Source organism: Muntiacus reevesi, chromosome 1 (genome assembly GCF_963930625.1).
Source record: "Muntiacus reevesi chromosome 1, mMunRee1.1, whole genome shotgun sequence".
NCBI lineage: Eukaryota > Metazoa > Chordata > Mammalia > Artiodactyla > Cervidae > Muntiacus > Muntiacus reevesi.
Genome location: NC_089249.1, coordinates 44434441 through 44461203, shown reverse-complemented (window position 1 = coordinate 44461203; position 26763 = coordinate 44434441). Strand labels below are relative to the sequence as shown.

Genomic DNA, 26763 nt, shown 5'->3' with positions numbered 1-26763 from the left:
TTTGTATGGGTAGGCTGAGAATTTTTCAAATCTTCAATTTCTGGTTTCTTTGCTTAATGATTCCTTAATTTATCTCTCACCTCTCACATATTACTATAAATAGTAAGGACACCCTGGCAGAACCTTCAACACTTTGCTTGGACATCTCCTTAGCAAGATATTCAATTTCACTTCTCACAATTTCTACCTTCCAACAACACCAGAACATAATTCAGCCAAGTTATTTGTCTATTTATAACAAGGTAGTTGAAAAGAGTCAAACAGAGAAAACCACTCTTACCTTTCAACATACAGAATTTTATCTAGAAATCAACATGTCTCTTCATTTTCATTCACCAACATATCCTGTGTGGTTTTAGATAGCCCTGCCAGAGTGAATTTTGATTATTTTTGGACTTCCTTTTATCTTTTGGTATATCGTGCTTAGGAGAAGTATTCAAGGCTGAGGCTATTCTCTATTTTATTTTTCCTATTTTCTGGGTAATATTATATGAAAACGTTTGAGGAAATGGAGACTGAAGATGGCTATATGAGGCTGAAATTCAAGAATCGCTTTGAATCGAGAAAAAAATCTAAAGGTAGGAATATTAGTCCCCTTCATTTAGACTCCAGTTTAAGGTTGCATTATTCTCTTAGGAACAAAATTATCATTAATGTTTTAAAATTAACCATATTCTGGGATTTTAAAAGATGATCATGAATGGTCTAAGATAAACTGTTCAGACTTCTATAAGCATCAACCATAAAAAGATGATTTTTGCAGCCATGGGTACAGAGAAATGCTAATAGGATAATGTATAATCCCTTCAAAGTAGCAATACTTTGAATAGAATAAGAATGCAACTTTCAACTAAAAGGTCAAAAACAGTATTTTTGCATAAATTATTTCTTTTACAAAATATAAGAAAGCTACACAATGATTTGGGTGTGTTATGTACATGAAGACATCTACTATACTTCAAAAGTAAAGAGCTAGTATTGATGGTGGGAGTAGCAGTGGTATATAGTGTTTTATAGTCTTAAAGTCATTTTTATACATACATATTTTCAATGTTCACAAAAGATCCATGGAATTGGCAGAATAATCCATTGGGAATGAGAGTCAAATTGAGTCAAATTGACTGAATTCAACCCTGAGCCCCACAAAGTGCCTGACCTTTGACAATTTCTTTTTTTCTTTTAAATCTCAATACTTTTATTTATAATAAAGCAAATATATATTGTGATTTTTTTCTCTCTCTTTTTAATGTTTATTTAAATATCTACTTTCATTTTATGCTCCCCTCTTTTTTATGGATGTTTCTTCCTATTATTTTATTTTATTTTTAATTTATTTTTTAGACTGTGCCATGTAGCATGCAGGATTTTAGTTCCCCGGCCAGGGATCAAACCTGTGCCCCCTGCATTGGGAGTGTGAAGTCTTAACCTCTGAACTGCCAGGGAAGTCCCTATATTGTGATTTTTTTTAATGTAGACATTACAGTAAATGAAACTAAATTATTAACTATTTATTCTTTAATGTATAAACCACCTTGTAATAGACAAGAGAGTAGAGACATATGAAATCTGAGTGTAGATACATAGAATATAAGATAACATCCATTTAAATTATGAGTGAAAGTTGAAAAGGACTGGCAACATATATTAAGCTTGTAATTCAGCAGAAATTACATATTAAGCATGTTTGTGCTTGAAAATTGGATTCTAAGCTTGCTTATTATAGATGAGTGAAAAGAAAACCTGCCCAGATATTTGACTTATACTGTAAAATAAAGTTACACTTATTGCATAAGTAAGTAAGTAAGCTAGTAAGTGTTAGCTGCTCAGTCGTGACCAACTCTTTGCGACCCCATGGACTGTAGCCCAGGAGGCAAGGAAAATTTCCCAACATAAAGCAGATATGAATAACACAACTAATAATCTTGCAGGAGTGATAATGGAATTCAAAGAGCAGTTTCTTAATATTGAACCACTTAGGCTAATGGCAACCAGTTAAGTGGGTATAGAATGGACCAGTACAATGTACTTCAGGTACCTGGCTTGATATAGTATGTAAATTGTGGCTTATGTAAAAGAACATTGGCTTTTAATTTATAGCTATAATAGTATTTGACATTAAACTTAAAATTGTCCTCTCTGGCAAGTACAGAACCTGTTAACTGCAGATCTATGTGCCCAGGACTGATATCTGGTCATGAAATTGAGAAAATGTATTATGAGGATTTTTGGTGAAGCAGAGGTCTTTGGGGCTTCCCTGGTAGCTCAGCTGGTAAAGAATCTGCCTGTAATGCAGGAGACCCCGGTTCAACTCCCAGGTCAGGCAGATCCCCTGGAGAAGGGATAGGCAACCCACTTCAGTATTCTTGGGCTTCCCTGGTGGGTCAGCTGGTAAAGAATCCACCTGCAATGCAGGAGACCTGATTTCAATCTCTGGGTTGGAAAGATCCCTTGGAGAAGGGAAAGACTACCACCCACTCCAGTACTCTGGCCTGGAGAATTCCATGGACTGTATAGTCCATGGGGTTGCAAAGAGTCGGACACAACTTCACCTTCGCTTTTTCAGAGGTCTTTCTACTTTTGCATGTGACCAAAAATAGATTAAAATTGAAAGAGGATCTTAACATAGTATCCCTATTTAAGATATTTGGAAATTCCCTGTTTTCTCCTCTGTAAAGGGACCAGTCCTGGCAAACCTGAGCCAGAGGAGTACTATGGCATAAATTCTAGACAAGCTTCACCAATCAAGATCTATGCTGTTTAGGCTGATGCTGATTTCTGTCCAAAATATCAAAGCCAGGAAAATACAGTGTAGCATATGTAAAAGTGGAATAACATGGAAATATTTCCAGTACAGTGACTGGTACAGTAATAGAACTTCAATAAATGTTCTTTTATTTGTTATAGTGAGTCATTAAAAAATAATATACATGACAGTAGCTGATATAGATATTATTCTACATATAGAATATAAATTATATATTTTGTCTTTTATATACTAAGGTTTCATACCTCTAGTATATTACTTTTGCATCTCCTTCTATTTTATATTTTTTAATTAATTTTTTAAACTTTCTATTTTGTGTTGGGGTATAGCTTATTAATAATGCTGTGATAGCTTCAGGTGAACAGCAAAGGGACTCAGCCGTACATAAACATGAATCCATTCTCCCTCAAACCCCTTAATATATTACTGCACATTATACACATGATATATTATTCATATATATATACATATATACATTGTATGTATTCATGCAGAAACAATTTAATGTCATTGTAGGTCATCAAAAGTCACCAATCAACAATGGAAGACAATTTCAGTATAATCCAACACATTCAATAACCATAGCATCTCTCTGTTTTTGTATTGTATTTTAAAATTTCAATTAATCACTACAATATTGTAAACTAATTAGCCTCCAACTAATAAAAATAAATGGAAAAAAAAGAAAAAAAAACTTCAATTAATCATGCTTTTTTTGTCATAATGTGGGTACAAATTAAAATTATAAACTAAAGATTAAACAAAAATAGGATAAAAAGCTTATATATACATTAATCATAGATTCTAATGCCATATCTAAAATGAACATAGATTTTCTCTGTAATAAAAACAATACAGAAAAATGTAAACAAAGTAAATAGTCACAGACTTCTAAAATTTTTGAAAAAAAATTTCAATGTTTCAGATGTCGCCCTGTATCTACAGTGTTACTGTCTCATGCTAGTACTTGGGTGCATTGGCACCCTTATTATCATGATGGCAGTAATTGGCCTGAACTTTCGGGGTGAGTATGGGATTTTAATTTATTTTTTCACTTTCAAAAATAATAGTTGATCTTTCGTTCCTTTTATTATCAACATAAGCTCCACACTGAAGCTCAATATTGGTAAGTTGATCAGTTATGTATGTCATATTACAAATTATTTTTAAATTAAGTAAAATTAGGAAACACTCAAGTATAAAATTAACACTTATTCCATACCTCTTCTTATGAAGAACCTCCAGTAAAGATTGGCACCATTTTATTAAGAAATTGCTACTGTATTTTTATTAAAAGTATGTGCTCATTGGTATCACCTTGAGAGAAAAGACAGTGATTGAAAAGTATCTGCACACTTTTCTTTCTGAAGTAGTAGTTAATGTATGTATTCTGTAATTGTTTCTTTTGAAGCAACCAGACTAATTCATGGTTTCTATAACTTTCCCTTGAAACTGTAGTTTTTGAAAATATAGGGCTCAAGGAAACCAATAAAATTTAATACATTGATAAAAATATTAGTGGGGATAATATTCTTTACTATTTATATATATATATATGTAAATAAATTAGTGACAATTTTAATATTGGTGTTTCTTTTAGATTTGTGCTTATACTTTGACCAGTTTAAAAATACTTTCTGTGCTTCTAGTTCAAAACAAAGTATTGACCATAAATATTTACTTACACTCTTTCCCAAGATTTTATATTAGAAGAGTAAAAAAATAAATAAATAAAAAACAAAGTAGAAAAATGAATAGAAACACAAAAGTGTAAATGAAGAAAATTATAAAGAAAATGAAAAGTGGATGGGCTAATGCTACTGGATAAATCAAGGGAAGGAACCATAGTTCAGAAAACGGTTAATAGATGGCTTCAATGTAGATGAAGCGGTTCCTCACAGCAAAACCAGGAGAGGAGCCTATTTTCAGAGATAAGAGTGCAGAAGCAAAGTTATTAATGGGAAGAGTTTATGGTATGCTCTTTTAGACTGGTATCTTGACAGCCTCTTACTCTGCTTATAGTGGCATTTCCCATCATATCATATCAAAAACAAATAAAAATGCTCCTAAAGCAATTAGAGAGACAGAATAGAGTCATTGTATTTCAGAACACCACAGACAAAGACATGACCCTAAACGTTTACATAAAGAATTCATTTCCTCTCAAAGAAAAGATAAATTGGCCTCACATTTTCAAATGTACATAAAATTATACCACTGTAGCAATGTTCTAAAAATTATGAACAATCTTGATTTTAATGTAAGTTTTTTATGCATTCTTTTAGAACAAATAAGGGCGTGAGGCTAATTTTAGATAGAGTGAAACTAGCCTGGGGATGTAATCAAAAGATCTTTCAGATTATCAGCTGTTCTGTGTTCTGGAAAGCAATTAATTCATTCTGTTAAAAAATCTACAGATAACGCAAATATGAAGCTGAAGGAACTTAATAAGGTGAAAGGAGTTTCTTGTGTGTATGCCTGCAACAAGATGAAATAATATCAATTAAAAAGTTCAGTGAAAAAAAATAATATACAAAAAAGTAAAAGGTATGAATTTTAAGAATGCACAGAATATTTGGAATTTTGATTAGTACTTAAAGCAGTAAAAATAGATATGGTAAAAAGTAGTTAATTCTCAGGACAGAGGGAAATAGAGGCATAGCAGAAAAGAAAGATTTTGAATTTTTATTTGTATGCTTTTATTTTGTGCTAGCATGCTTATTTTCATATACCTAGACTTCTATCCATTTTAAGTTTCTCTTTATATTTTTCCCTTTGCATTGAGTGCAGATAGAGAAATGGATTTCTTTCAGAAAGCTAATATCACCGGCCTAGCAGGTAATCATCTGTCTGTTATGTGCTGTTCTGTTTGAATCAAAGATTTCAATTAACAGGTCACACAAATTTAGGAAAATTAAACATTAGTTTTGAAAACTTGCAATGGAAGAATGTAATAATTAACATCATGGGATGTTTCGTGTAGATTGAACCAATTATAACTGTTCAAATTACATGTGTGAACTTGGTTAGGCAGTGCACAATACCCAGATATTTGATCAAACACTTGTTTAAATGTTGCTGTGAACGTACTTTTTAGGTTATGTTAATATGTAAGTCAATAGATTTTGAGTAAAGCAAATCACCTTCCAGAATGTGGGTGGGCTTCGCCCAATCGGTTGAAAGCCCTAAGAGACAAATACTGAAGTTTTCAGGGGAAGAAGAAATTAAGCCTCTAGAATGCCTTCAGATTTGGGCTGCAGCACTAACTCTTCCTTGGGTCTCCAACCTACCAGCCTGAACATTTTGGACTTGCTAGCCTTAATGACCACATGAGCCAGTTTCTTAAAATCTCTCTCCTTTCATTCTCATTCTTTCTTTCTCTCTCTTTAAACATGCACACACAGACACAAAATTCTGTTAGTTCTACTTCTCTGGAGAACTCTAACATACCAATTAGCATAGAGCAGGATGGCATGATTCAGTCATTAGTAACATGGGTTATGAAACCAAAGTAATTGGGTTGAAACTTCAGCTTTAATATTTATCTGCTGTATGACTTCAGGATAATGTCTGTGTGACTCACTTTCTCCTCTGTAAATTGAGCATAATAATATCTACTTCATAAGGTTTTGTTTTATTATATTCTTGTATTTCTATTATGTTTCCCTGGTGGTTCAGTGGTAAGAACCCACCTGCCGATGCTGGAGACACGGGTTTGATCCCTGGGTCAGGAAGATCCCCTCGAGGAGGAAATGGCAACCCACTCCAGTATTCTTGCCTGGGAAATCCCATGAACAGAGTAGCCTGGTGGGCTGCAGTCCACAGGATTTCAAATGATTTGGACAAAACTTAGCACTGAACAACAGATTTGTATTATGCAAAATATAACTAAAAGTGGAAAGAATTATATAATAAATCTCCATGTGCCTTTCAATTGGTATCAACAGTTATCAATATGTAACAAAGATTATCTCATCTATATCTCCACCTCTATCACACTCTCATACTAGGTTTTATTAAAGCAATTACCAGCTATCATGCCATTTAATATTTAAATATTTTAGTATGTGATTCTGACAGTTAAGGGTTTAACACAATCACAGTGTCACTATAAGTCCTGTGTTTGTTTACAGTGTACAATGGGTTGATTTAATATACATATATTGCAAAATGATTTCTATCTCCGTTACATCACATAGTTACCATTTCTTTCTTGAGGTGAGTGTGGGTATGTTTTCATTTCATATATGGCAGTGCCTACCTAGGAATAGAATTACTGAGTTATATAGCAATTCTTTGCTTGAATATTTGGAGGAACTGCCCCTGTTTTCCAAAGCAGCTGCACCATCTGATGTCTCCTTGGACCCATTTTAGAATTCTACCACAATTCCTAAAATCAAGTTGGCAATGACCTCCTAATATCATCTACTATTCCATCAGCATTAGATTTTTTTTTCCATTTTATTGGTTAAAATCAGAGCAAAGAAGTTACATCAGCTAAAATGTCTCTTGAGTCTCTAAATCTGTACATTCTCCTTCCTTTTGCTTCCTACTTAGACATTTATTTAATGTTGAAAAAAAATGGACTATGGTTGTGTCTAATTTCTTGTGTCCTGGGTTTTACTGTGTCTATCTCTATTGCTTCATTGAATGTATCTCTCTATTTTATAAAGTTGTTTTAAAAAATAAATATATGTTAAGTGCTTAGAAACCTGCTTGGCCCACAGTAATGGCATTTTGTGTTAGTTATTATTACGTAAACCATCTGAGACAGGAATTGATACAAAGTGTTGCTCAAAAAGTATTTTTCTCCATCCTCATCCTCATGATATTTCTCCTTACTGTAGAACATGGTACTTGAAACTGAATTAACTCTTAAAATTCTTCTGAACAATAACTGTCCACATTTTGCATTTTTTTGTGGCTTTAGCGTATTACATTGATCATTTGGAGTATTTTCAGTGTGTTTTGCAGCTTTAGACCTATACTTTACTGACCAGTCTATCAGAATCCATGTAATAGAATTAGTTTGTCCAAATGACTTCTTTTCACTAGTGAATAAATAGCATCTCTCCAATCATAAATTGAGAAGTATATTTAAGGTCATTTTAGCACATGACTATGTACTTGTACAGGCTTCCTAGGTGGCCATGGTGGTAAAGAACCTGCCTGCCATGCAGGAAACATAAGAGATGTGAGTTCAATCCCCGGGTCAGGAAAGTCCCCTGGAGAAAGGCATGGCAACCCACTCCAGTATTCTCGCCTGGAGAATCCCATGGACAGAGGAACCAGGCAGGCTATAGTCCATGGGTTGCACAGACTCAGACACGACTGAAGTGACTTAGCACTCAGGCGTGCATGTACCTGTATAGCTGAGATTAGAATCCAAGTACCCTGAGTCATCGCGTATTTTTGGAAGATTATAGTTATTCAGGATTGTCAACTCTTGCCCTAGTAGAAAGTAGTTAAAGATAGATTGATGTTTTATATATTGAAAATTAGTCCATGATAGTCTTCTTCAAGTCATGTCTGCTGATGTAACTTTGTTTTCCCATCATAGCTAGACATCTTAATTCAATTTCCTTTCCTAAAATGAATTTTTAAAAAATTTAAGCTTATAGATGACAAACTAAAATATTAGCCATGAAAAGTGTGACATGCTCTAACTTATGGATATTTAATTCAATCATTCAGCAATCAACCTTCAGGCACTATAATTAAAGTGATGTATGATAGGAGATGAATAAGTCAGTTACCTGAAGAACCTTCCAATCAGATAAAAGCTATGGAGTCATTCACAAGTGACAATGACATGGACAATTCATCCTTAGTTAAGCGGCACCTGAGTGTTCTGATTCTTAGAGGTGGCAGAAATTATGACTGTTTAAAAATTTTGTTTCTGAGGTGAAAAATGATCTCAGAGAGATAGCAGTGAGCAGTCATAAAGAGAGATCTTAGTTCCCTCCTCAAGAATTGAACCTAGGTAGCCTCGATGACAAACAGGAATCCTAGCCTCTAGTTCCCCCGACTCCAGCACTCTTGCCTGGAAAATCCCATGGACGGAGGAGCCTGGTAGATGCAATCCATGGGGTCGCGAAGAGTCGGACACGACTAAACGACTTCACTTTCACTTTTCACTTTTCACTTTCATGCATTGGAGAAGGAAATGGCAACCCACTCCAGTGTTCTTGGGAGAATCCCAGGGGCAGAGGAGCCTGGTGGGCTGCTGTCTATGGGGTCGCACAGAGTCGGACACGACTGAAGCGACTTGGCAGCAGCAGCAGTAGCAGCCTCTAGTCCACCAGGGGTTAGAAACTAGATGAAGAGCGGTCCTGGCTCTTTCCCCCATTTGAAAGCAAGAATGTTCCAAGGAAGCAAAAACTGTAAACACACGCACCAAGTTTATTATTAGAAACTGTAAAAAGTGGAAAAGCACACAGAGAAGCAGTTTGTTTATTTAAGACAGAAGAAAGGCAGAGATACACACCCAGAGAGGAAGAGTGTGGGCGTCCTTGCTAATGAGGCAGAGCACAGTAAAGAGGCAATCTACATCACTAGTATAGGACAGTTCTTCTGGGTCTTTACCTTTGGCCAAGTATCTCAGTTCTTTCCCCACGCTTGACTAGTCCTCAGACCCTCCCCAACATGGGTGCACAAAAATATTTTGCTGAGATGGATCCCACAGCAGAGGCCTGTGGGTATATGTGCACACTTATAATGGGATGGGGCACCCTCCATTTTTGACCCCCAAATAGTCTTCCTGTGTACATGCAGACAGGGGAGTTTTCCTTGACCTCAGAAGTGGTCATCTTATCTCTTTACTTTAGTAGTGCTCAGCTTCTGCCAAGAGCTTTGTCCTTGGAGGGTCTGGGTGAGAACAAAACTTCAATTTTACTCCACTTTACAAACAGCAGCTGTCTGGCTCAGGGGCCTATCTCCTACCTCAGAAATGCAGTTGATCATTAAAAGATACACATAATTTAGAGGATGAAGAGGAAGGGAAGGCTATTCTAGACTAGGGCAACAGTGTGATTGAAAAGCAATCAACACAATAAGGTAAGAAACGATGATGAAAAGTAATCTCACAGGAAGGAAGTGCAGGTTGTAAGGACAGCCTCAAGGAAAAGAAATTAGAAACAGATATGGGAAAGAATCAAACAACAGATTTTTAATTTTTCGATTAGTTATAAACACTTAAAGTATATATATTTATCTCTCCTAATTATGGGATCAGAATTCATAAGCTTTGTTCTCTGCAATCCATAGCCCCGAACACTGCCTCCATTCCAGGAAATATACAGATTCTGAATTACTTTCATTCTTGTTCTGCTAATGAGGTACCTTTAAATAAAAAAAAATGAGTTGGCAAAAATCTATTTTCCACTCAGTCATATTTGATGCTATTCATACTTTCTCTAATGACTGTAGTTTAACTGATTTCTTTCCCCTGTGTTTTCCTTCAGGAACTAATTATGTGTGCCCAAGTGACTGGCTACTGAGTCAAGGAAAATGTTACAGGTTTTCAACTTTTTCTAAAACTTGGAATGAAAGTCAACGTGATTGTTTAAAGCTACAGGCACATTTACCTGTGATTCAGAATTCAAAAGAGTTGGTGAGGAGTCAAAAACAGTTTTTAAGTGTTCAAGGGTGAATCACTAGGTACAGTTCAAAGCGTGGGTGGTTCATAGTCATTGCTTTTGGAACATTCCTTAACCAGCATACTGTTCATGAGGTTCTCAAGGCAAGAATCCTGAAGTGATTTGCCAACCCTTTCTCCAGTGGGTCACGTTTTGTCCGGCCCTAACTAGCAGGGACATGCCCTTCAGCCAGTCCACGTAGCCGGATGACATGCCCGGGGTTCTGACTGTCCCATTGCTGGTCCTCGTTGAGCCCGGAAACCTTTACTGGTCACTGGGCATTGGTCAACAAGCAGCTGGGGGTCAGGGAAAGGCCTTTCTGGAGTGACTGGGAAGGGATTCTGGGAGAGGCTGTAGCCAAATTCGGAGGACACCCAGGAGTAGAGGGCACTCTGGTCTCTCTGCTCTTTCTGGCCACCCGGGGCCCTACAATTACTATTGTTTATTTTTTAAAACCCTATTATTCTGAAAGAAATGGTTATTTATCATTTCATTAATGCCTGGCTCAGTGCTTTACTACATAAAAGGCATCAATATTTTTTTGAGAGCTTGCTTGGAGGTTCTAGCAAGCGAGTACAGCTACTAGTATACTCTTGACGGAGGACTGGTCTTCCTCTATTGGGATGGTCATCCTCTTTGATGGAACTCACAGGTTCTGGAGGGACTCACACGGAGTGGTGAGGGAGGAAGGGGACACCCACCTAGCCAGCCAGGTCAACCGAATCAACCCTGGTGATCAATGTGGTGACAGGTGTCACAACCCTATCACCTTCACATCCCCAAATTTTTTTGAATGAATGAATGAGTATACTATTTCTCCTATAGGAGTTCATACAGACGAGTTTAAAATCTGGACAACCTAGTTGGCTTGGACTATGTATTGCATCCCCAGGAAAACAATGGGTATGGATAAATGAACACCTTTTTGTGGAACAAGAGATGTAAGTACTTATTTGCAGGGGAGAGATGGTGGTGGTATTGATGTTTTATTTATAGAAAAGGTATTTTTATTTAAGCTTCTTTGCTTTATGGTCTTTTTCTTCTTTCTCTCCTCATTTCTTTTCAAAAACTTTTCCTCTCCTTTTTTTTTTCTTGCTTTCTTATCTTTTTTCTTCCTTCATTTACTCTCTTCTTTCCTTCCTCTCCTTCTCCTTTTAACATTTACTGGAGAGAATAGAGGGGATTTCCAGGTGGCTCAGTGGTAAAGAATCAGCCTGCCAATGCAGGAGACACAGCTTTGATCCCTGGGTTGGGAAGACTCCCTTGGGGAGGAGGTAGCAACCCGCTCCAGTATTCTTGCTGGTAAAATCTGATGGACAGAGGAGCTTGGCGGGCTAGTCTGTGGGATTGCAAAGATTCAGAGATGACTGAGTGACTGAGCATGCAAAGGGACTAGAAAGTGTTTATTATGGAACCTGTAAATTATTAATTGCCAAAAATGATAGTTACTTTTAAATTGTTAAACTGATTGAAATCTCCCTTAAAATATTACCAAGCAAATATTTTCCATATACCAAATGCAAAGATAAAATTTACTTATAAATGAAAAACACCTGAAATATATACAAACATCTCTTGAGCTGAAATCAGAAAGTGCAAATTTGTAATTTTGCCCTTGGAAAATTATTTCAATCTCATTGAAATAATTTTTCTTTTTGCATGTAGGAAAAAAATCTATTTTTTTTTGCATGTAGGAAAAAATGAAGCTTTTCTCACAATATTCTTGTGTGAACACTATATCGTAATACATGTAAGAAGGTTTTAAGATTCTTAGGTGTCACAGATGTTTGCATATTCTCTGTGTTTTGATTTTCTTAACATTCTAACCTGCTAGAGCACCTGAGATTTGGCAAGTTTGGGGCAATGACCATGAAATGTCAGTTCATTTCAATCTATTTATTCAGTTCTAGATATTGCTATTCTCCCCTCATTCTTGTCTTTCACAAACATTAAAGTATGAAGTAGTATTCATTCTTTGGACCTGCTTTGATTGCAAACTTGACAAAATTTAGTTAGAAATAACTAGCCATTTTTTTAATTCTTTTATTTGGAAAACAGAATATTGTTATGGCAGCATCTCCCTCCCTCTCTCTCTCTCTCTCTTTGTTTTAATCCTGTAGCCAAAAGAGAAGTTTATTGTAGGAGAGTAGATAACCGAGTAACATATCTCATTTTAAAAGCTTTCATTTAATTATTTAAGGAAAAATGATATGCAGATGGGGCTTCTCAGATGTCTCAGTGGTAAAGAATCCACATGCCAATGCAGGAGTTGCAGGAGATGCCAGGTCAATCCCTGTGTCAGGAAGATCTTCTGGAGAAGGGAAGGGCAACCTACTCCAGTATTCTTGCCTGGAGAATCCCATGGACAGAGGAGCCTGGCGGGCTGCAGTCCATGGGGTTGCAAAGAGTTGGACATGACTGAGTGACTAACAAACACACAATCAAGGACTAGAAAAAATAGTTAAGGAAATAGCTGTCTCAAAAATTTTTATATTCACACCTATTCCTAACCCTATCATACCACTGAAGTTAACTGAAGAATTAGCAGTTATTTTGGAGAAGGAAATGGCACCCCACTCCAGTACTCTTGCCTGGAAAATCCCATGGACGGAGGAGCCTGGTACGCTACAGTCCATGGGGTCGCAAAGAGTCGGACACGACTGCATGACTTCAGTTTCACTTTTCACTTTCATGCATTGGAGAAGGAAATGGCAACCCACTCCAGTGTTTTTGCCTAGAGAATCCCAGGGATGGAGGAGCCTGGTGAGCTGCCGTCTCTGGGGTCACACAGAGTCAGACACAACTGAAGCGACTTAGCAGCAGCAAGCAGTTTTAACTTAAAAACATCCCTAGTTCCAACTTCAAAATTCCCGAAACTCCCACTGGTATGTAGAATATCTGTCACCACGTAACCTTTATCAAAACTTTCATTTTAGCATTTAGCTGTCTTGAAAGGACATTATTTATGCCGCTATGTGAAAAATGAGTAGATGGAAAGTGACACGGAAATGGATTTTCAATCACAAAGCTATGACCAGGGAGAAAGAGAGGTAACAGCAGCTTGGGAGAGAAGTAAATGGATGTCAGAACTAATCTTGAGATGGGATGCCCAGGACTTGCTGATACATGTAATTCGAGGGTTGAGAGGGCAGAAATAGTCAGGAATGCTCCTAGTCTTCAGACTTGCACTCCCACAGCATTGATACTCAGATAAGAGCCATCTGGGAAGGCAGGGCGTGGAGGATAAGCAAATCAAGAGTGCCTCACTGGCAACTAAAGAGTCTATTCTAAAATCTTTTGTTGCTATTATTGTTGTTATAATCTGTTCTTGTTATTCTAAAATCTTTTGTTGTCCCTGGCAACAAAAGAAGAGTCTATTCCAAAATCTCTGCAACATTTTGACTGCTGGAAAAAAAAAATTTTACCTGCACAAGTTGGCTGGGGGAAACGTTAAGTTGTATAACCATTATTTTAAGATAAATGCTCTAAAGTCTGCCTTGTATCTTCTAGTTTCTCAGTGATTGGAGCCATTGATAACATGAGCTGTGCTGTCATAACAAGAAATCACGTGTATTCTGAAGATTGTGACTCCAAATTTAAGGGCATTTGCCAGAGAGACGCTGTCTGAACAACGAAAGCAAATCTGTGCATTTAAATAATTGGAAGAGAAATATATGGATGTTAACAGTTCCTATCTGTTTTTGGAATGCAAACCTATTTCTTAATACAAATAAAAATTTTTCACATATTCTGTACAGATACAACACTCCAAAATTAGAAAATGTAATAACCTATTTTTGAACTAGAAAACACAATTCCCTATTTTTTAATAATGTTATTGGAGATTATTATTAATTACTTTTAGGTGTGATAATTGTATTGTGGTTATGTTGTATAGACAGATAGGGAAACATTCACATGATATTATGTCTAGAATTTGCTTAAATTATAATAGATACAAGATTGTTGTTGTTGTTCAGTCACCCAGTCGTGTCTGACTCTTCTTGACCCCGTGGACAGCAGCATGCCAGGCCTCCTTGTTCCTCACCATCTCCTGGAGTTTCCCCAAGTTCATGTCCATTGCATCAGTGATACCATCCAGCCATCACATCCTCTGACATGCTTCTCTACTTTTGCCTTCAATCTCTCCTGGAATCAGGGTCTTTTTCAATGAGTCAGTTGTTCGCATCAGGTGACCAAAGTATTGGAGCTTCAGCTTCAGCATCAGTTCTTCCAATGAGTATTCAGGGTTGATTTCCTTTAAGATTGACTGGTTACAAGATTGACAATGAGTTAATAGCTGTTAAAACTGAATAACGAGTACATGCGACTCACTATATTATTTTTTCTACTTTTAAATATGGTTGACAATTTCCTAACACAAAACGAAATGTGTTTTGGTTGGGAAAGAATGTTGATTTCTGACTTCAGTCTTCGACATTCTTATTTATCCTTGTTGCTGCAGTGTCTAAAAAATATGAAATTTAATCTTCTAATCCTGCTTATTCTCTATTCCTTGGGTTCTAATTCTTCCTGTGCATTTGATGAAATAATAGACTGTGCATAGATGTGGTTATACAACATTTTTTTTTCTTCATGGTGGCCTTTGTCCTTAATTACTTTCAGTTTTTATCAAAAAGAAATCAAACTTTCAACTGGTAATAAAGTACTCAGCCATTGTAATTATGAATGTCTTTTTAAAGTAATATACAATCTTGTATTTAATCTGATTCTACAATTCATTTCCCTTTAATCAAATTTGCTTTTAAACATTGTTACATTGAGAATTGTCTCACTCCCTTAGTTTTCTAACTGAAATTTTATACAAAGTGCCTTATTTTTTCTCTCATTTATCCAAAAGGCACTCATATTTCAAAATAAATTCAACAGTTTGTGTCCCCTACGTAGGTGAGGAGATACCACATAATATCATCAAAAAGTTTCTGTAGTTCATGCTGAGCCATCAGGAATTGATTCACCCTGATAGGTGTGACTTAAAGAAAAACAAGGAGTGAATTACTTTAAATAATGAAGCAGTTGAAATTAATTTGTAATCATGAACCATCAGCAAAAATAAAACATATTATGAATGAAGCAAAATTTGAACTTAATCTGAGCCAAAATGTAATACATAAGTAATACTAAATTTCGTATTTTCAAGCTTTCTTGATGACAAATGATGAATAGATATAATATGCCTATGCTTGCTTACATGCTGGTATTTGCCAAGTATTTGCATTCACATATAGTACCAAGAACAACATTTACAGGTGGGACCCACAAGAATCTCCTTTTCATTTATCAGAAAGTTTCATCTGCAACTAATTTAGGAGTGAGCCTCCATTAAAGATATGGGAGAAAGACTTGTCTGTGTGTTTCTGTATGTTTATCCTGTAACCTAGATACTTTTTTTTTCTCCAGCTTCTCCATCCTACGTGTCTATGTATTCTCCTAAACTCTCTTTCCTTCTTGTACTGAGAGGTTACAGTTACCTAGGCAAACTAATGTAACAAAGAAGGGCTTGATATAATTTTCCCCACACCCTACAGAGTTTGAATTTTATGACACATCCAGGGTTGCATCTTAAGCCCATCCTATTTCCTTGTTCTTACTTGGAAAAGGGAAATATTTTTTAATAATCTATTCTCTATTCACTTGTAATGTTAGTTTTCTAGTTTATATTCTATAATCTAAGCTTTGTGATTTTAATATAGAACTTTGATAATGTATCTGTGTTTATTACTTATAGAGTTACGGTCCTTCCTAAATATTTTCCCCTTATTTGTAAGATATTATTTAAGTACATGTTTGTTCATAGGTGATTCTCTTGTAACATTTCTTTAAACCAAAGTTACTATGGTTAGTGGCTTGTAATATTTACACATATTAAGCACATGTATTTCTCTAACTTTTAAGCAGACCTACTAAGCAGTAGATCTTGGCTGACCTATTAATATAAATCCCCTTAAATTTGTTTATCGTAACTACTAATGCAATAAATGTCATCTAATTGTATACTGTAACTTTGTTTGGTCCTATTTAACAGAAGTTTTCTGACTTGTGCTCATGATGAGCAATAATGTGCCTTGAATTAATATGATTCTATATATAATCATTCATTCATTTCAACAATTTTTAGTTCCTTTAATTCTTGCCAAATTCTACTGTATGCCAGAAACTAACATTTGTAAATCAACTATACTTCAAGTTTAAAAAAACTTGCAAAATTCTTTATTGATTTCCTAATTTATTCTGTTTTAGATATTGGTTTGCTGCAAATCCACTTGATATCAACAAATCCTCTGGAACTGTGGACTCCATCAGAATTCAAAAAAGCAAAGGGTCCATTCCCACTGATTTCAAACCTGAAAAGAAACAATAAAAATCATTTTTGGACCACTTTCAGTTTTAATCAAAAATAAAATTAAGAATAGAGCAATTTGAAACATTTTATACAAAACACTGAGCTTCATACTCACCTATCACAATACTCTACCCCCCAAATATCTGCTTTTTTAAAGCAATGTAGGTACTTAATATTACTATTATTATTAGCATAATCTGTCAACCTATTTAGGGCAACAGGTAGAAAGAGATATAAATAGACAAAGAGAAATAATAGATATAAGAGCCTATATCTATCTCCATTTATCTAACTACATATATTTCTTTCGAGAGAGAGAAAGTGTTTCTAAATCGAGTGAAATATGGAATTTTTTCCATTTATTTTTATTAGTTGGAGGCTAATTACTTTACAATATTGTAGTGGTTTTTGTCATACACTGACATGAAATATGGAATTTTTTTAAAGCAGTTCCCTAGCATATTACCTGGTATATTTTTAGCCAATGTTCAGTTTTGAAAGTAAGAAACAAGATTTATATTCATTTGGCACTTTTGAAATATACTGATATGGAAACCAAGGAGACTAATTATAATAATTTTTTTCAGTTTGCATCAACGATTCAATGGACATGAACTTGGGCAAACTCCAGGAGATGGTGAGGGACGGGGAAGCCTGGCGTGCCGCAGTTCATGGGGTCGAGGAGAGTCAGACATGACTTGGCAACTGAACGACAACAACAAAAGCAATGTTATTTATTTATATAACTATTTCTTGAGGGAATGTTGTTTCCTGACTTTGTATCCATGTCTTCCTGCCTTAATATTATTAATAACTAGATAGAAAAATGGGAACCAATTTAGAAATACGGGAAGACAAGAGAGATTATATTCATTGCATAAAAAGAAAAAGATTGATCATCAACAGAGCAAGTTGATAAAAATTATTTGCAATGAGTTGGCTGTTCATATCAGGTGGCCAAACTACTGGAGCTTCAGCTCCAGCATCAGTCTTTCCAATGAGTATTCATGGTTGATTTCCTTTAAGACTGACTGGTTTGATATCCTTGTTGTCCAAGGGACTCTCAAGAGTTTTCTCCAGCAGCACACTTCGAAAGCATCAGTTCTGTGCTCAGCCTTCTTTATGGTCCAGTTCTCATGTCCATACATGTCTACTGGAAAGATCATAGCCTTTATTATACAGATCTTTGTCAGCAAAGTGATGTCTTCTCTTTTTGACATACTGTCTAGATTTGTCATAGTTTTCCTGCAAAGGTAATCATCTTCTAATTTCACGGCTGCAGTCACCATCCACTGTGATTTTAGAGCCCAAGAAGAGGAAATCTGTCACTGCTCCCACCTTTTCCCCTTCTATTTGCCATGAAGTGATGGGACCAGATGTCATGATCTTAGTTTTTTTTTAATACTGAGTTTTAAGCCAGCTTTTTCACTCTCCTCCTTCACCCTCAAGAAGGTTCTTTAGTTCTTCTTAGCTTTCTGCCATTAAAGTAGTATCATCCACCTATCTGAGGTTGTTGATATTTCTCCCAGAAATCTTGGAAAGTTAAAGACTTTTAACTCGGAAATATGGTTATTTCCATATTGTCTCTAACACTTTAAAGAAAAAAAAGAGATCTTACAAAAATTTTAAAAGTACAAGCAATAAACGTGCTTTGACTTCGAATTTGCAAAATAGTTGAATTTGAGTTAGCAATAGGAGGGTTTATTAGCAAGAACCTGACAATACAAATAAAATGAAATAAGAAACAAAATAAAAATGGAAAATTTCACTGCATGCCATATAACAAAATAGAAGAAAGGTGGGTTGTTCTAGGGTATGTTTCAATCTGAGAAGATACATGTCACAGGGTAGAAACTGAGAAAGACAATTACACATAGAAAACAGGGAGACTTATTTACAAAAACACAACTCAAACGAATTTAAAGTTTTTATACAACACCAGAACAGAACCTTTCCTAGTAAATTTGAAACTCACCCAGCATTGAATGTAGTACCATTTGTCCATTTCCAAAACTCTCCTAGTTTTCTGCTTAATCCAATCCAGTACATAGAAGTTCCTGCATGTTTCTTCAAAAATTTCTTTCACACAAATCAGAGAATTCTCCATTACTCAATATTTTAGAGCATATAGCTGACATACTTCTCACTGGAACATCCCATCTTTATGATTTACATCCTAATTTGTGTGCCCTAATGCTTCCATAGCAACAAACAACACAGATAGTAATGTTCAGGTTAGCTTTATCAGAATAATTTTCACTTTGCTCTTACTTCTTAAATATATCTAAGTAGTAGAGTGACTTCTAACGAGTCATCAAAGCTCTTTGAGCTACTATGTCTTGAATTACCATTAAGGGTAACTTCTACCTCTCAAATGAGAAACTGATGAAAAAAATCATATTTGGCTTCCTTTCCTACACATTCTACTGCATAAAACACCAGTATGTTTCTCACAGAGTAAACAACAAAGACTCTAAACTGACAGGATATTATGTCTGGTTGACAAATTCAAGAGCTGAGCATTTTTATGGGAACAGGCATATCATGTTTCTTAAGGGTGACAGAGAACTAACACTTATATCTTTTTCTGTGCACAGGTCTTCTCTCCCAAACTATAGAGGGATGAGGGTGTTTAAAGGAAAGTATAGTACTGTTAAAATAGGAAAACTCAGAAACTACTTTGAATGGATACCAGTGGATACTGTTGCTGAAGCTGAAGCTCTAATACTTTGGCCACTTGATGAAAAGAGCTAACTCATTGGAAAAGACTCTGATGCTGGCAAAGTTTGAAGGCAAAAGAAAAGGGGGAAGCAGAGGATGAGGTTTTGAGATTACATCATCCACTCAATGGACATGAATTCGAGCAAACTCTGGGAGATAGTGGAGGACAGAGGAGGCTGGTGTGCTATAGTCCATGGAGTTGCAAAAGTCAGACACAGCTTAGTGACTGAACAACAACAGATACCAGAATAATAATGTCATTGCTGTATGATTTCACTTATATGTGGAATCTAAAAAATAAAACAAATGATCAAACACAAGAAGACAGAAACAGAGTCTCAGATACAGAGAACAAATAGGTGGTTGTCAGTGGAGAGATGGGTGGGGAGAGGAAAGAAATAGTTGAAAGAGCTTTGAACTTCCAGTTGCAAAATAATGAGTCATGGGTATGAAATGTACAAAGTGGGGAATATAGCTACTTGATATTATCTGGTGATATATATTGTATGGTGACATATCATAACTAGAATTATCCTGGTGGTCATTGTGAAAAATACTGAAAAATCAAATCACTATTTTGTGTAACAGGAACTAACATATGTTACAGGTCAATTAAAGGTCAAAGACAAATAAAAAAACTCATAGAAAAAGAGATGGGATTTGTGGTTACTAGAAGTGGGTGGGAGGAGAGGGGACTGGGTGAAGGTGGTCAAAGGTAAAAACTTCCAGACACAAGTAAATGCTAGGAATGTCACGTACAACATGATACATGTAATTAACTTATTGTATTTCATGTATAGAATTTGTTAAGAGAGAGATGCTCAGAGTTCTCATCACAAGAAAAAAAATTACTTTCTATTTCTTCAATTTTGTATCTACAGGAGATGGTGGATGTTCACTGAATTTATTGTGATAATCATTTCACGATGGATGTATGTAAGTCAAATCATTATGCTCTATGCCTTAAACTTATATCTCAATAAAACTAGAAGAGACAATGTAATTTCCATTGCACATTGTCTCCTATAATCAGAAATCTAATTTCTGGGAGAATATGATTTCTTCTAATAAAATGTATTGAGTGCCATCATTCCACAGTCTCTCCTACTGATTCCTTGTTGCTGCTACTGTTGCTAAGTCATGTCAGTCGTGTCTGACTCTGTGCGACCCCATAGACGGCAGCCCACCAGGCTCCTCTGTCCCTGGGATTCTCCAGGCAGGAACACTGGAGTGGGTTGCCATTTCCTTCTCCAGTGCGTGAAAGTGAAAAGGGAAAGTGAAGTCGTTCAGTCATGTCCGGCTCCTAGCGACCCCGTGGACTGCAGCCCACCAGGCTCCTCCGTCCATGGGATTCTCCAGACAAGAGTACTGGAGTGGGTTGCCATTGCCTACTCCAGATTCCTTGCTACTGAACCACAAAGCTATAGCTTTTCTTCATAAATAAGCAAATGTCTCCACCAAACATTTGCCTTTCAACGTAGAGATCAAGCATATAGATACCAAGGTGGGAAGAGGAGAGGAAGGATGAACTGGAAAATCAGGATTGACATATGTAATATGTATATAATGGATAGCTTATGTGAACCTCAGAATCAGTGCTCTGTGGTGACCTAAAAGGGAAGAAAGTTTTTTTAAAAAGGGGATATAGGTATACATATAGCTGATTCAATTTGCTGTACTGCAGAAACTAACACAACATTATAAAGTAATTATACTCCAATAAAAGCTCATTAAAAATAAATAATTTATATTTCCATCTCATGTGAATTGCTTTCTTTCACTTTGATGTTCCAAATCCTTACCTCTTTCTTCTTATCTCAGATGACATATAAGCCCCAATTGCCTAACTTGTCCTTGGGAATCATTTTCTTACAAAGCCCTCATATGTATATAATTAATTTGGTTTTCTCCTGTTAATCTGTCTCATGTCAGTTTAATCCTTAGATCAGCCAGAAGAACATAGAAGGGTAGAAGAATTTTTTGACATAATCATGGAGTATTAGCTTTTATCATTTTTATCCTCTCTTTGTTCAAAATTAAACTTTGAAATAATTGAAAACTTTTTCCTTTTCTTACCATCTCCTCTGGTGTATCAATCTGAGCAAGTTCTGATCCCTGTGAACTGCAAAATCTTTTACTGGCTGTCCAATTTCTGGTATCATTAGAAAAATAGAAGCACTTCCTTCTTACTCCAATCCACTCCTCTGGACATTCCATAGCTTTGGTACTTTCTGAACATTTAAAATATAATACTGGAAAAAAAAAAAAAGAAATGAATAAAAGCAGCTACAAAGTGTTTATACTCATTCTGGTGTATCAATTTTATTTTTTACTACCATGGTTTGAAACCTGAAAACTAACTTCACTCATGGAATGATGGATGAATTCAATTCCTCTGTTGTCCATAAGGAAGACCATTTAGTGGTTGAGAAGTCTAGACTTTATTCTATTTTCCTGGCTTCTATTTTGAGAAGCAGAACTGCAAACCTCTCATGGTCTATATTGACATCCTACCAAAAATTATGCAGCAGATGTAGCAACCAAGGAAGAGACATAAATATAAACAGTGTCAAGGACCAATGTAAGAAAAATGGAAAGGTTAACAGCAGGGGAGGACATATGAGCTAAGGAAGTGAAATTCACCATAAAGGAAATGAATCATGGAAATCTGAATGAATCAAATATTGGTTCTACGTCACCAATATTTAGTGCCAAAGAAGCTGGAATAATGATGGCTTTATTTCTCTGTCCTATGTTTTGAGAATTTACTGTTTCCAGATTTTAGTGAGGTGCTGAGTAATTAGGTTAGATAAAGTCCTGGCCCTCCAAATGCTTAGTTAATTAATGGGTACAATGTCAAGTAAACGTTTAAATGTAGAGCCAACTCCAAACTCCTGACTTTTTCTCTTCTGTAATACTCACAATTGGATCCAGACTACCACAAACGGGTAATAAAATACGTCATTTCAATTTTACCTTTTTAGTGAATAAATGAACATAAATATGTCTTAGAGAAACTCTTTCCTCTAAATATTTAATTTTCAGATGTTTAAATAGAATTAGTATTGCACTCTCAGAACTTTATAATGACAGAAGAGGCTATAAGCAGGAATAACATCAGTACTTTTGTGAATGACAAAAAGAAAGAAAATGAGACTCAAGAATATTAAGTGTTCATTTAATTTCAGAGCTAAATTCAACCAAACTTGCAGATGGAAAATCAAGTTCTGGAGGCCACAAGTCAGAAATTAAAATCTACCTTTGGATATTTTTCACAAAATAGACCCATAATATCCAGAAAAAAATGTAAATATCTTCATCTTTGCAAAGTTACTCCAACAGAGAAAATCTTGAAGTAAATCCCTAGATTCATATTTTCCTTTTTTCTTTTAACATAATAGAAATAAGCAAGTATTTCATAGAGCAACTATTAGTAATATAACTCACTCTTGATCCAAAAGAAATTAAAGAAAGGCTGCAATTATGGAGACCATGTTGTATGGTAGTTAAAATATCAGAAGCTAGAGAACTGGAATTTAGCCAACAGAAAAGAATCTCAATTCTGGTTGGCCCTGGAATTTATTATGTGTAAAAAGCGACTAATTCACTCTGGTTGCTATTTCTTTGGGTGTGAATGAATTTCATAACTATTTCATAGTCTTGTGCGAATTCAATATAAAAAATATAATAATAAACATAGCATATTTAACATTAGCTATTTAGTTCACAAAAATACCCTCAATTAAACAGTTATTGCTGTTGCTGTCTGAGGGTTATCTGAGAACTTACGATTATTTTATTCAAAGATCAAGAACTCTTAAGAAGTCAAGAAGATGACTAGGTTCTGAGAGTATTTTTAAGAGAGGCAAGGAAGGTGGTACATGCGTGCTCAGTCGCCTCAGTCATGTCTGGCTCTTTGTAACCCCTGAGAACTATACATAATCAGCTTTCTCTGTTCATGGGATTTTCCCGGCAAGAATACTTGGAGTGGGCTGCCATGTCCTCCTCCAAGGGATCTTCCCCACCCAGGGATCAAACCTGCGTCTCCCACATTGTAGGCAGATTCTTTACAGCTGAACTACCGGAAGGCCCCAAGGAAGGTGGCAAAAGCTGCCAAGTCTGCAGTAGGAGCCTGAGGTCAAGTCTCTACAGTCCTTTTATTACTGCAGACTTGAGAGATTTGGGGCTACGCTTGAGGTATAAATGCATAGCCTGCTGCATGAAGAACCAAAGAAAATTCACAAGTCACCTACCTGTTAGAAGGACCACTATAAGAAAGACCACTATAAGAAAAATCTTCCAGTATTTTTTCAACCTGCAAACTGTAAAATTAAAAAAAAAAATTATAAAATTTCCAGAGAAAATTCTGACTGGGAACTGATTATTCATTTATTCCTCTGCCATAATAATCAATCAAGAAACTCTCACCAAACACATCTACATCCTAAAGTAATAAAAGATATACCAGCCTTACAAAGTACTAATACAAGGAAGATAAGTGCCAGTGATTGCTATAACTGCTCAGATTGGCAGTGGGGGGTGAGGAGATTACTTAGATTTGATGGAAGGAAGAAAGAAAAACAAGGTTATCCCTAAAGTGGAAATAGTGTGAATGAGAGATTAGAATCAAGAAAGCATCAGAATCAACAAAAGGGCCATAATCAGACAAATGGCTACGAAAGAAATATGAATCAACGAACACAAAGATAGGGAAGAAAAGAAAGTCATAAGTATGTATGACAGAAGAATTGAAATGTAAGATAATTTTTTTTTATTTGGTAAGCAATAGAGGGCAGAAGTTTAATGTCTTTGAGCAAAAGCATGTTAAGCTAAAAGCAATAATTTGGACTGAGCAGAATGAATTAGAAAGGAGAGGGTATTTAGCACCTGTGGAAATGTTACGACATTAGGAACAAATAGTAATAATTCTATTAATGACTAAGATCCCCATGCCTGATACATTATTCAGTTCAGTCGTTCGGTCGGGTCTGACTCTTTGTGACCCACGGGCTGCAGTATGCCAGGCTTCCCTGTCCATCCACCAACAGCCCCCAGAGCTTGCTCAAACTCATGTCCATTGAGTCGGTGACTCCATCCAACCATTTCATCCTCTGTCATATCATTAGCAGATGTAAAAACAATCTGGGAAGATTGTGTACACACATGCACACACACATTTAATATCAGGAAAAAATTTTGAAGAAAAAATAAAAAAGATGTCACACACTCTGTCTTTTTTCAGAGTTGTACCACAGACCTAGTGATTGAAAATGAAGCTTTTAGGTTTTGTAGGGGAGGCAAAACTTTAACTATATCCATCTTGGGTTTTCAGCTGGCTTTTTTTTTTTAAACAAAAAGACAGATTAATAAAACAAAAACAGTTTATTAATGACTGTGATGCACACCACTTGGGAAAAACTTACATGAAGAGTAAAGCAATAGCTTAAAACCCTAGTTAACAGAGCATCTTCCACAAAGGACAATACATTTCTAGAAAAATGAGAGGACAGAAAAAGCAGTTTTTGACTTTCAAGAGTGGCCAACTGTGAGAAGGCAAATATGTGGGGGGAAATTAATAGAATAAGTGAGAGAATTTGTATCCTGTCTTTGGGCAGAAACAAAGGGCAGGCACAATGAATTTTCCTTGCTGTTTACTGGTTTCTACATGCCTCCAACTCAAAGTCATTTTTATATCAAAAGGCAAATTTTGAGATGAAATATTCTGGTTTCCTTCAGTTTCATGATCACAATAAAAGGGAAAAGGATTTTAATGGAAGAGATGTATCTGCAATGATTTCAGACAGTATGATTACATAAAAAGAAACACCAACAGAATCAACTTTTATTTCCTTTAATTTTCTTGTATCACTGACAAAAGCTAGAGCTCTGCTAAGTTGAAGGGTACCAAGGAGTGAGCACCTTTTCTTGTTCTTAATCCTAAATCTATAGCATTTCATTGTTGAGCATCATAAAAATACTGCATAAATTTAACATATAAAAGAGAGATGGGTTAAGATGGCAGAGTAGGAACACCTTGAGGTCACCACCACTCACAGGCACATCAAAATCACAGCTACCTGCTGAACAACCATAAATGAAAAAGACTGAAACCTACCAGAAAGTATCTTCTATAACTAAGGATATAAAGAAAGAACCATAGAGAGATGGGTAAGAGGGGTGAACTCACAGTTTAGTCAAGTCCCGTTTGCCCCGTGCGGGTAACTCACAAACTGGAGAGTAATTATACTGTAGAGGTTCTCCCACAGAAGTGAGAGCCCCTCAGGCTCCTCAGAGCCCTCAGCCCAGGGATCCTGCACCTGAAAGATGGGCACACAGAATATTTGGCTCTGAAGCTCAGCGGGGTTTAATTTTAGGAGTCTCACAGGACTGGGGAAATAGAGCCGTCACTCTTAAAGGGCACACACAGAATCTCGCACACTTCAGGACCCAGAGCAAAAGCAGAAATTTGATAGGAGCCTGGGCCAGACCCACCTTCTTGTCTTGGAGCATCTTCTGTAGAGTCTGGGAGGGCCTGCATCTCTCCTTGGAGACATGGACACTGGTGGAAGCCATTGGCTTCCACACCGGGAGCTTCTTTTAGCAGGTAAACGCTGGTGTAGGATGAAGTCATCCTGAATCTTCCCTCTAGCTCTTTGGCACCAAGACCTGGCCCTGCTCCACAGAAAGTAGATGCCAGTAATGGCAGGCTTCAGATCATGCCCCTTGCTGGGTGGGGTCACCTAGCCCATAAGAAGACAGGCGGTAGGCTGCATAAAGTTCTTCTGAGCCCACAGCAGCCTGTGGCCATGGTTGGCTTTGCCCACAGGAGGGCCCCAGGACCCAGTTTCACCTACCAGTGATCTTGCTCTCCAAGGAGCCTACTCTGGGTTCTGAGTTAGCCTTACCCACTAGGGGACAAACACCAGAGGTGAGAAATCTAGTTAGACAGCCTGTAAAACCAGGCTGTCCACAGCAGGCCAGACCATGCCCTGGGATCAGCTGAACCTCAGCCCTGACCACTAGCAGGCCAACACAAGCTTTAGGACACCCCAGGCCAGACCATGTACCCAACCGTGACAGGAACCAGCACCAGCTCCCCAGCAGCCTGACAGCAGATCTGGGATCCCTGGGCCCTGCAACCAGACTCCAGGGCTGCTCCACCTGCAGGTAGTTCTGAACTAACCCCAGGACCTGGCTTTACCCAATAGAGGGCAGGCAACAACCTCAGGGTCTTCTGGATCTTGACACAAAAAAAGACACAAGAACTTCCCTGGTGG

The 26763-nt window shown here is 36.6% G+C and overlaps 2 protein-coding genes across 2 annotated transcripts; one reads left to right on the top strand and one right to left on the bottom strand.

Moving 5' to 3' along the window:
- Positions 1-508: 508 nt before the first annotated feature.
- Positions 509-14041, top strand: LOC136167521 (killer cell lectin-like receptor subfamily F member 2). The gene is made up of 6 exons (XM_065935079.1): positions 509-578; positions 3690-3788; positions 5555-5602; positions 10228-10376; positions 11227-11342; positions 13912-14041. The coding sequence occupies exons 1-6, from the start codon at positions 509-511 to the stop codon at positions 14027-14029; spliced, it is 600 nt and encodes a 199-aa protein (XP_065791151.1). The 3' UTR covers positions 14030-14041.
- A 2607-nt stretch (positions 14042-16648) lies between these two features.
- On the bottom strand, positions 16649-26117 carry CLEC2A (C-type lectin domain family 2 member A). The gene is made up of 5 exons (XM_065935020.1): positions 25979-26117; positions 23740-23808; positions 21563-21738; positions 18741-18844; positions 16649-16766 (listed from the first exon to the last, which is right to left on the bottom strand). The coding sequence occupies exons 1-5, from the start codon at positions 26115-26117 to the stop codon at positions 16649-16651; spliced, it is 606 nt and encodes a 201-aa protein (XP_065791092.1).
- Between the last annotated feature and the right edge of the window lie 646 nt (positions 26118-26763).

Bases quoted from the DNA above. Each gene is read 5' to 3' on its own strand.
- LOC136167521 (XM_065935079.1), top strand. From the start codon at position 509: ATGGAGACTGAAGATGGCTATATGAGGCTGAAATTCAAGAATCGCTTT. The intron at 3,789-5,554 runs GTGAGTATGGGA...CATTGAGTGCAG, and splicing joins AATTGGCCTGAACTTTCGGG to ATAGAGAAATGGATTTCTTT. The intron at 10,377-11,226 runs GTGAGGAGTCAA...TTTCTCCTATAG, and splicing joins TTCAGAATTCAAAAGAGTTG to GAGTTCATACAGACGAGTTT.
- CLEC2A (XM_065935020.1), bottom strand. From the start codon at position 26,117: ATGACTTCATCCTACACCAGCGTTTACCTGCTAAAAGAAGCTCCCGGT. The intron at 21,739-23,739 runs GTAGGTGACTTG...TTTTTTTTCCAG, and splicing joins TATAGTGGTCCTTCTAACAG to TATTATATTTTAAATGTTCA. The intron at 16,767-18,740 runs GTGAGTTTCAAA...GTTTCTTTTCAG, and splicing joins GGTACTACATTCAATGCTGG to GTTTGAAATCAGTGGGAATG.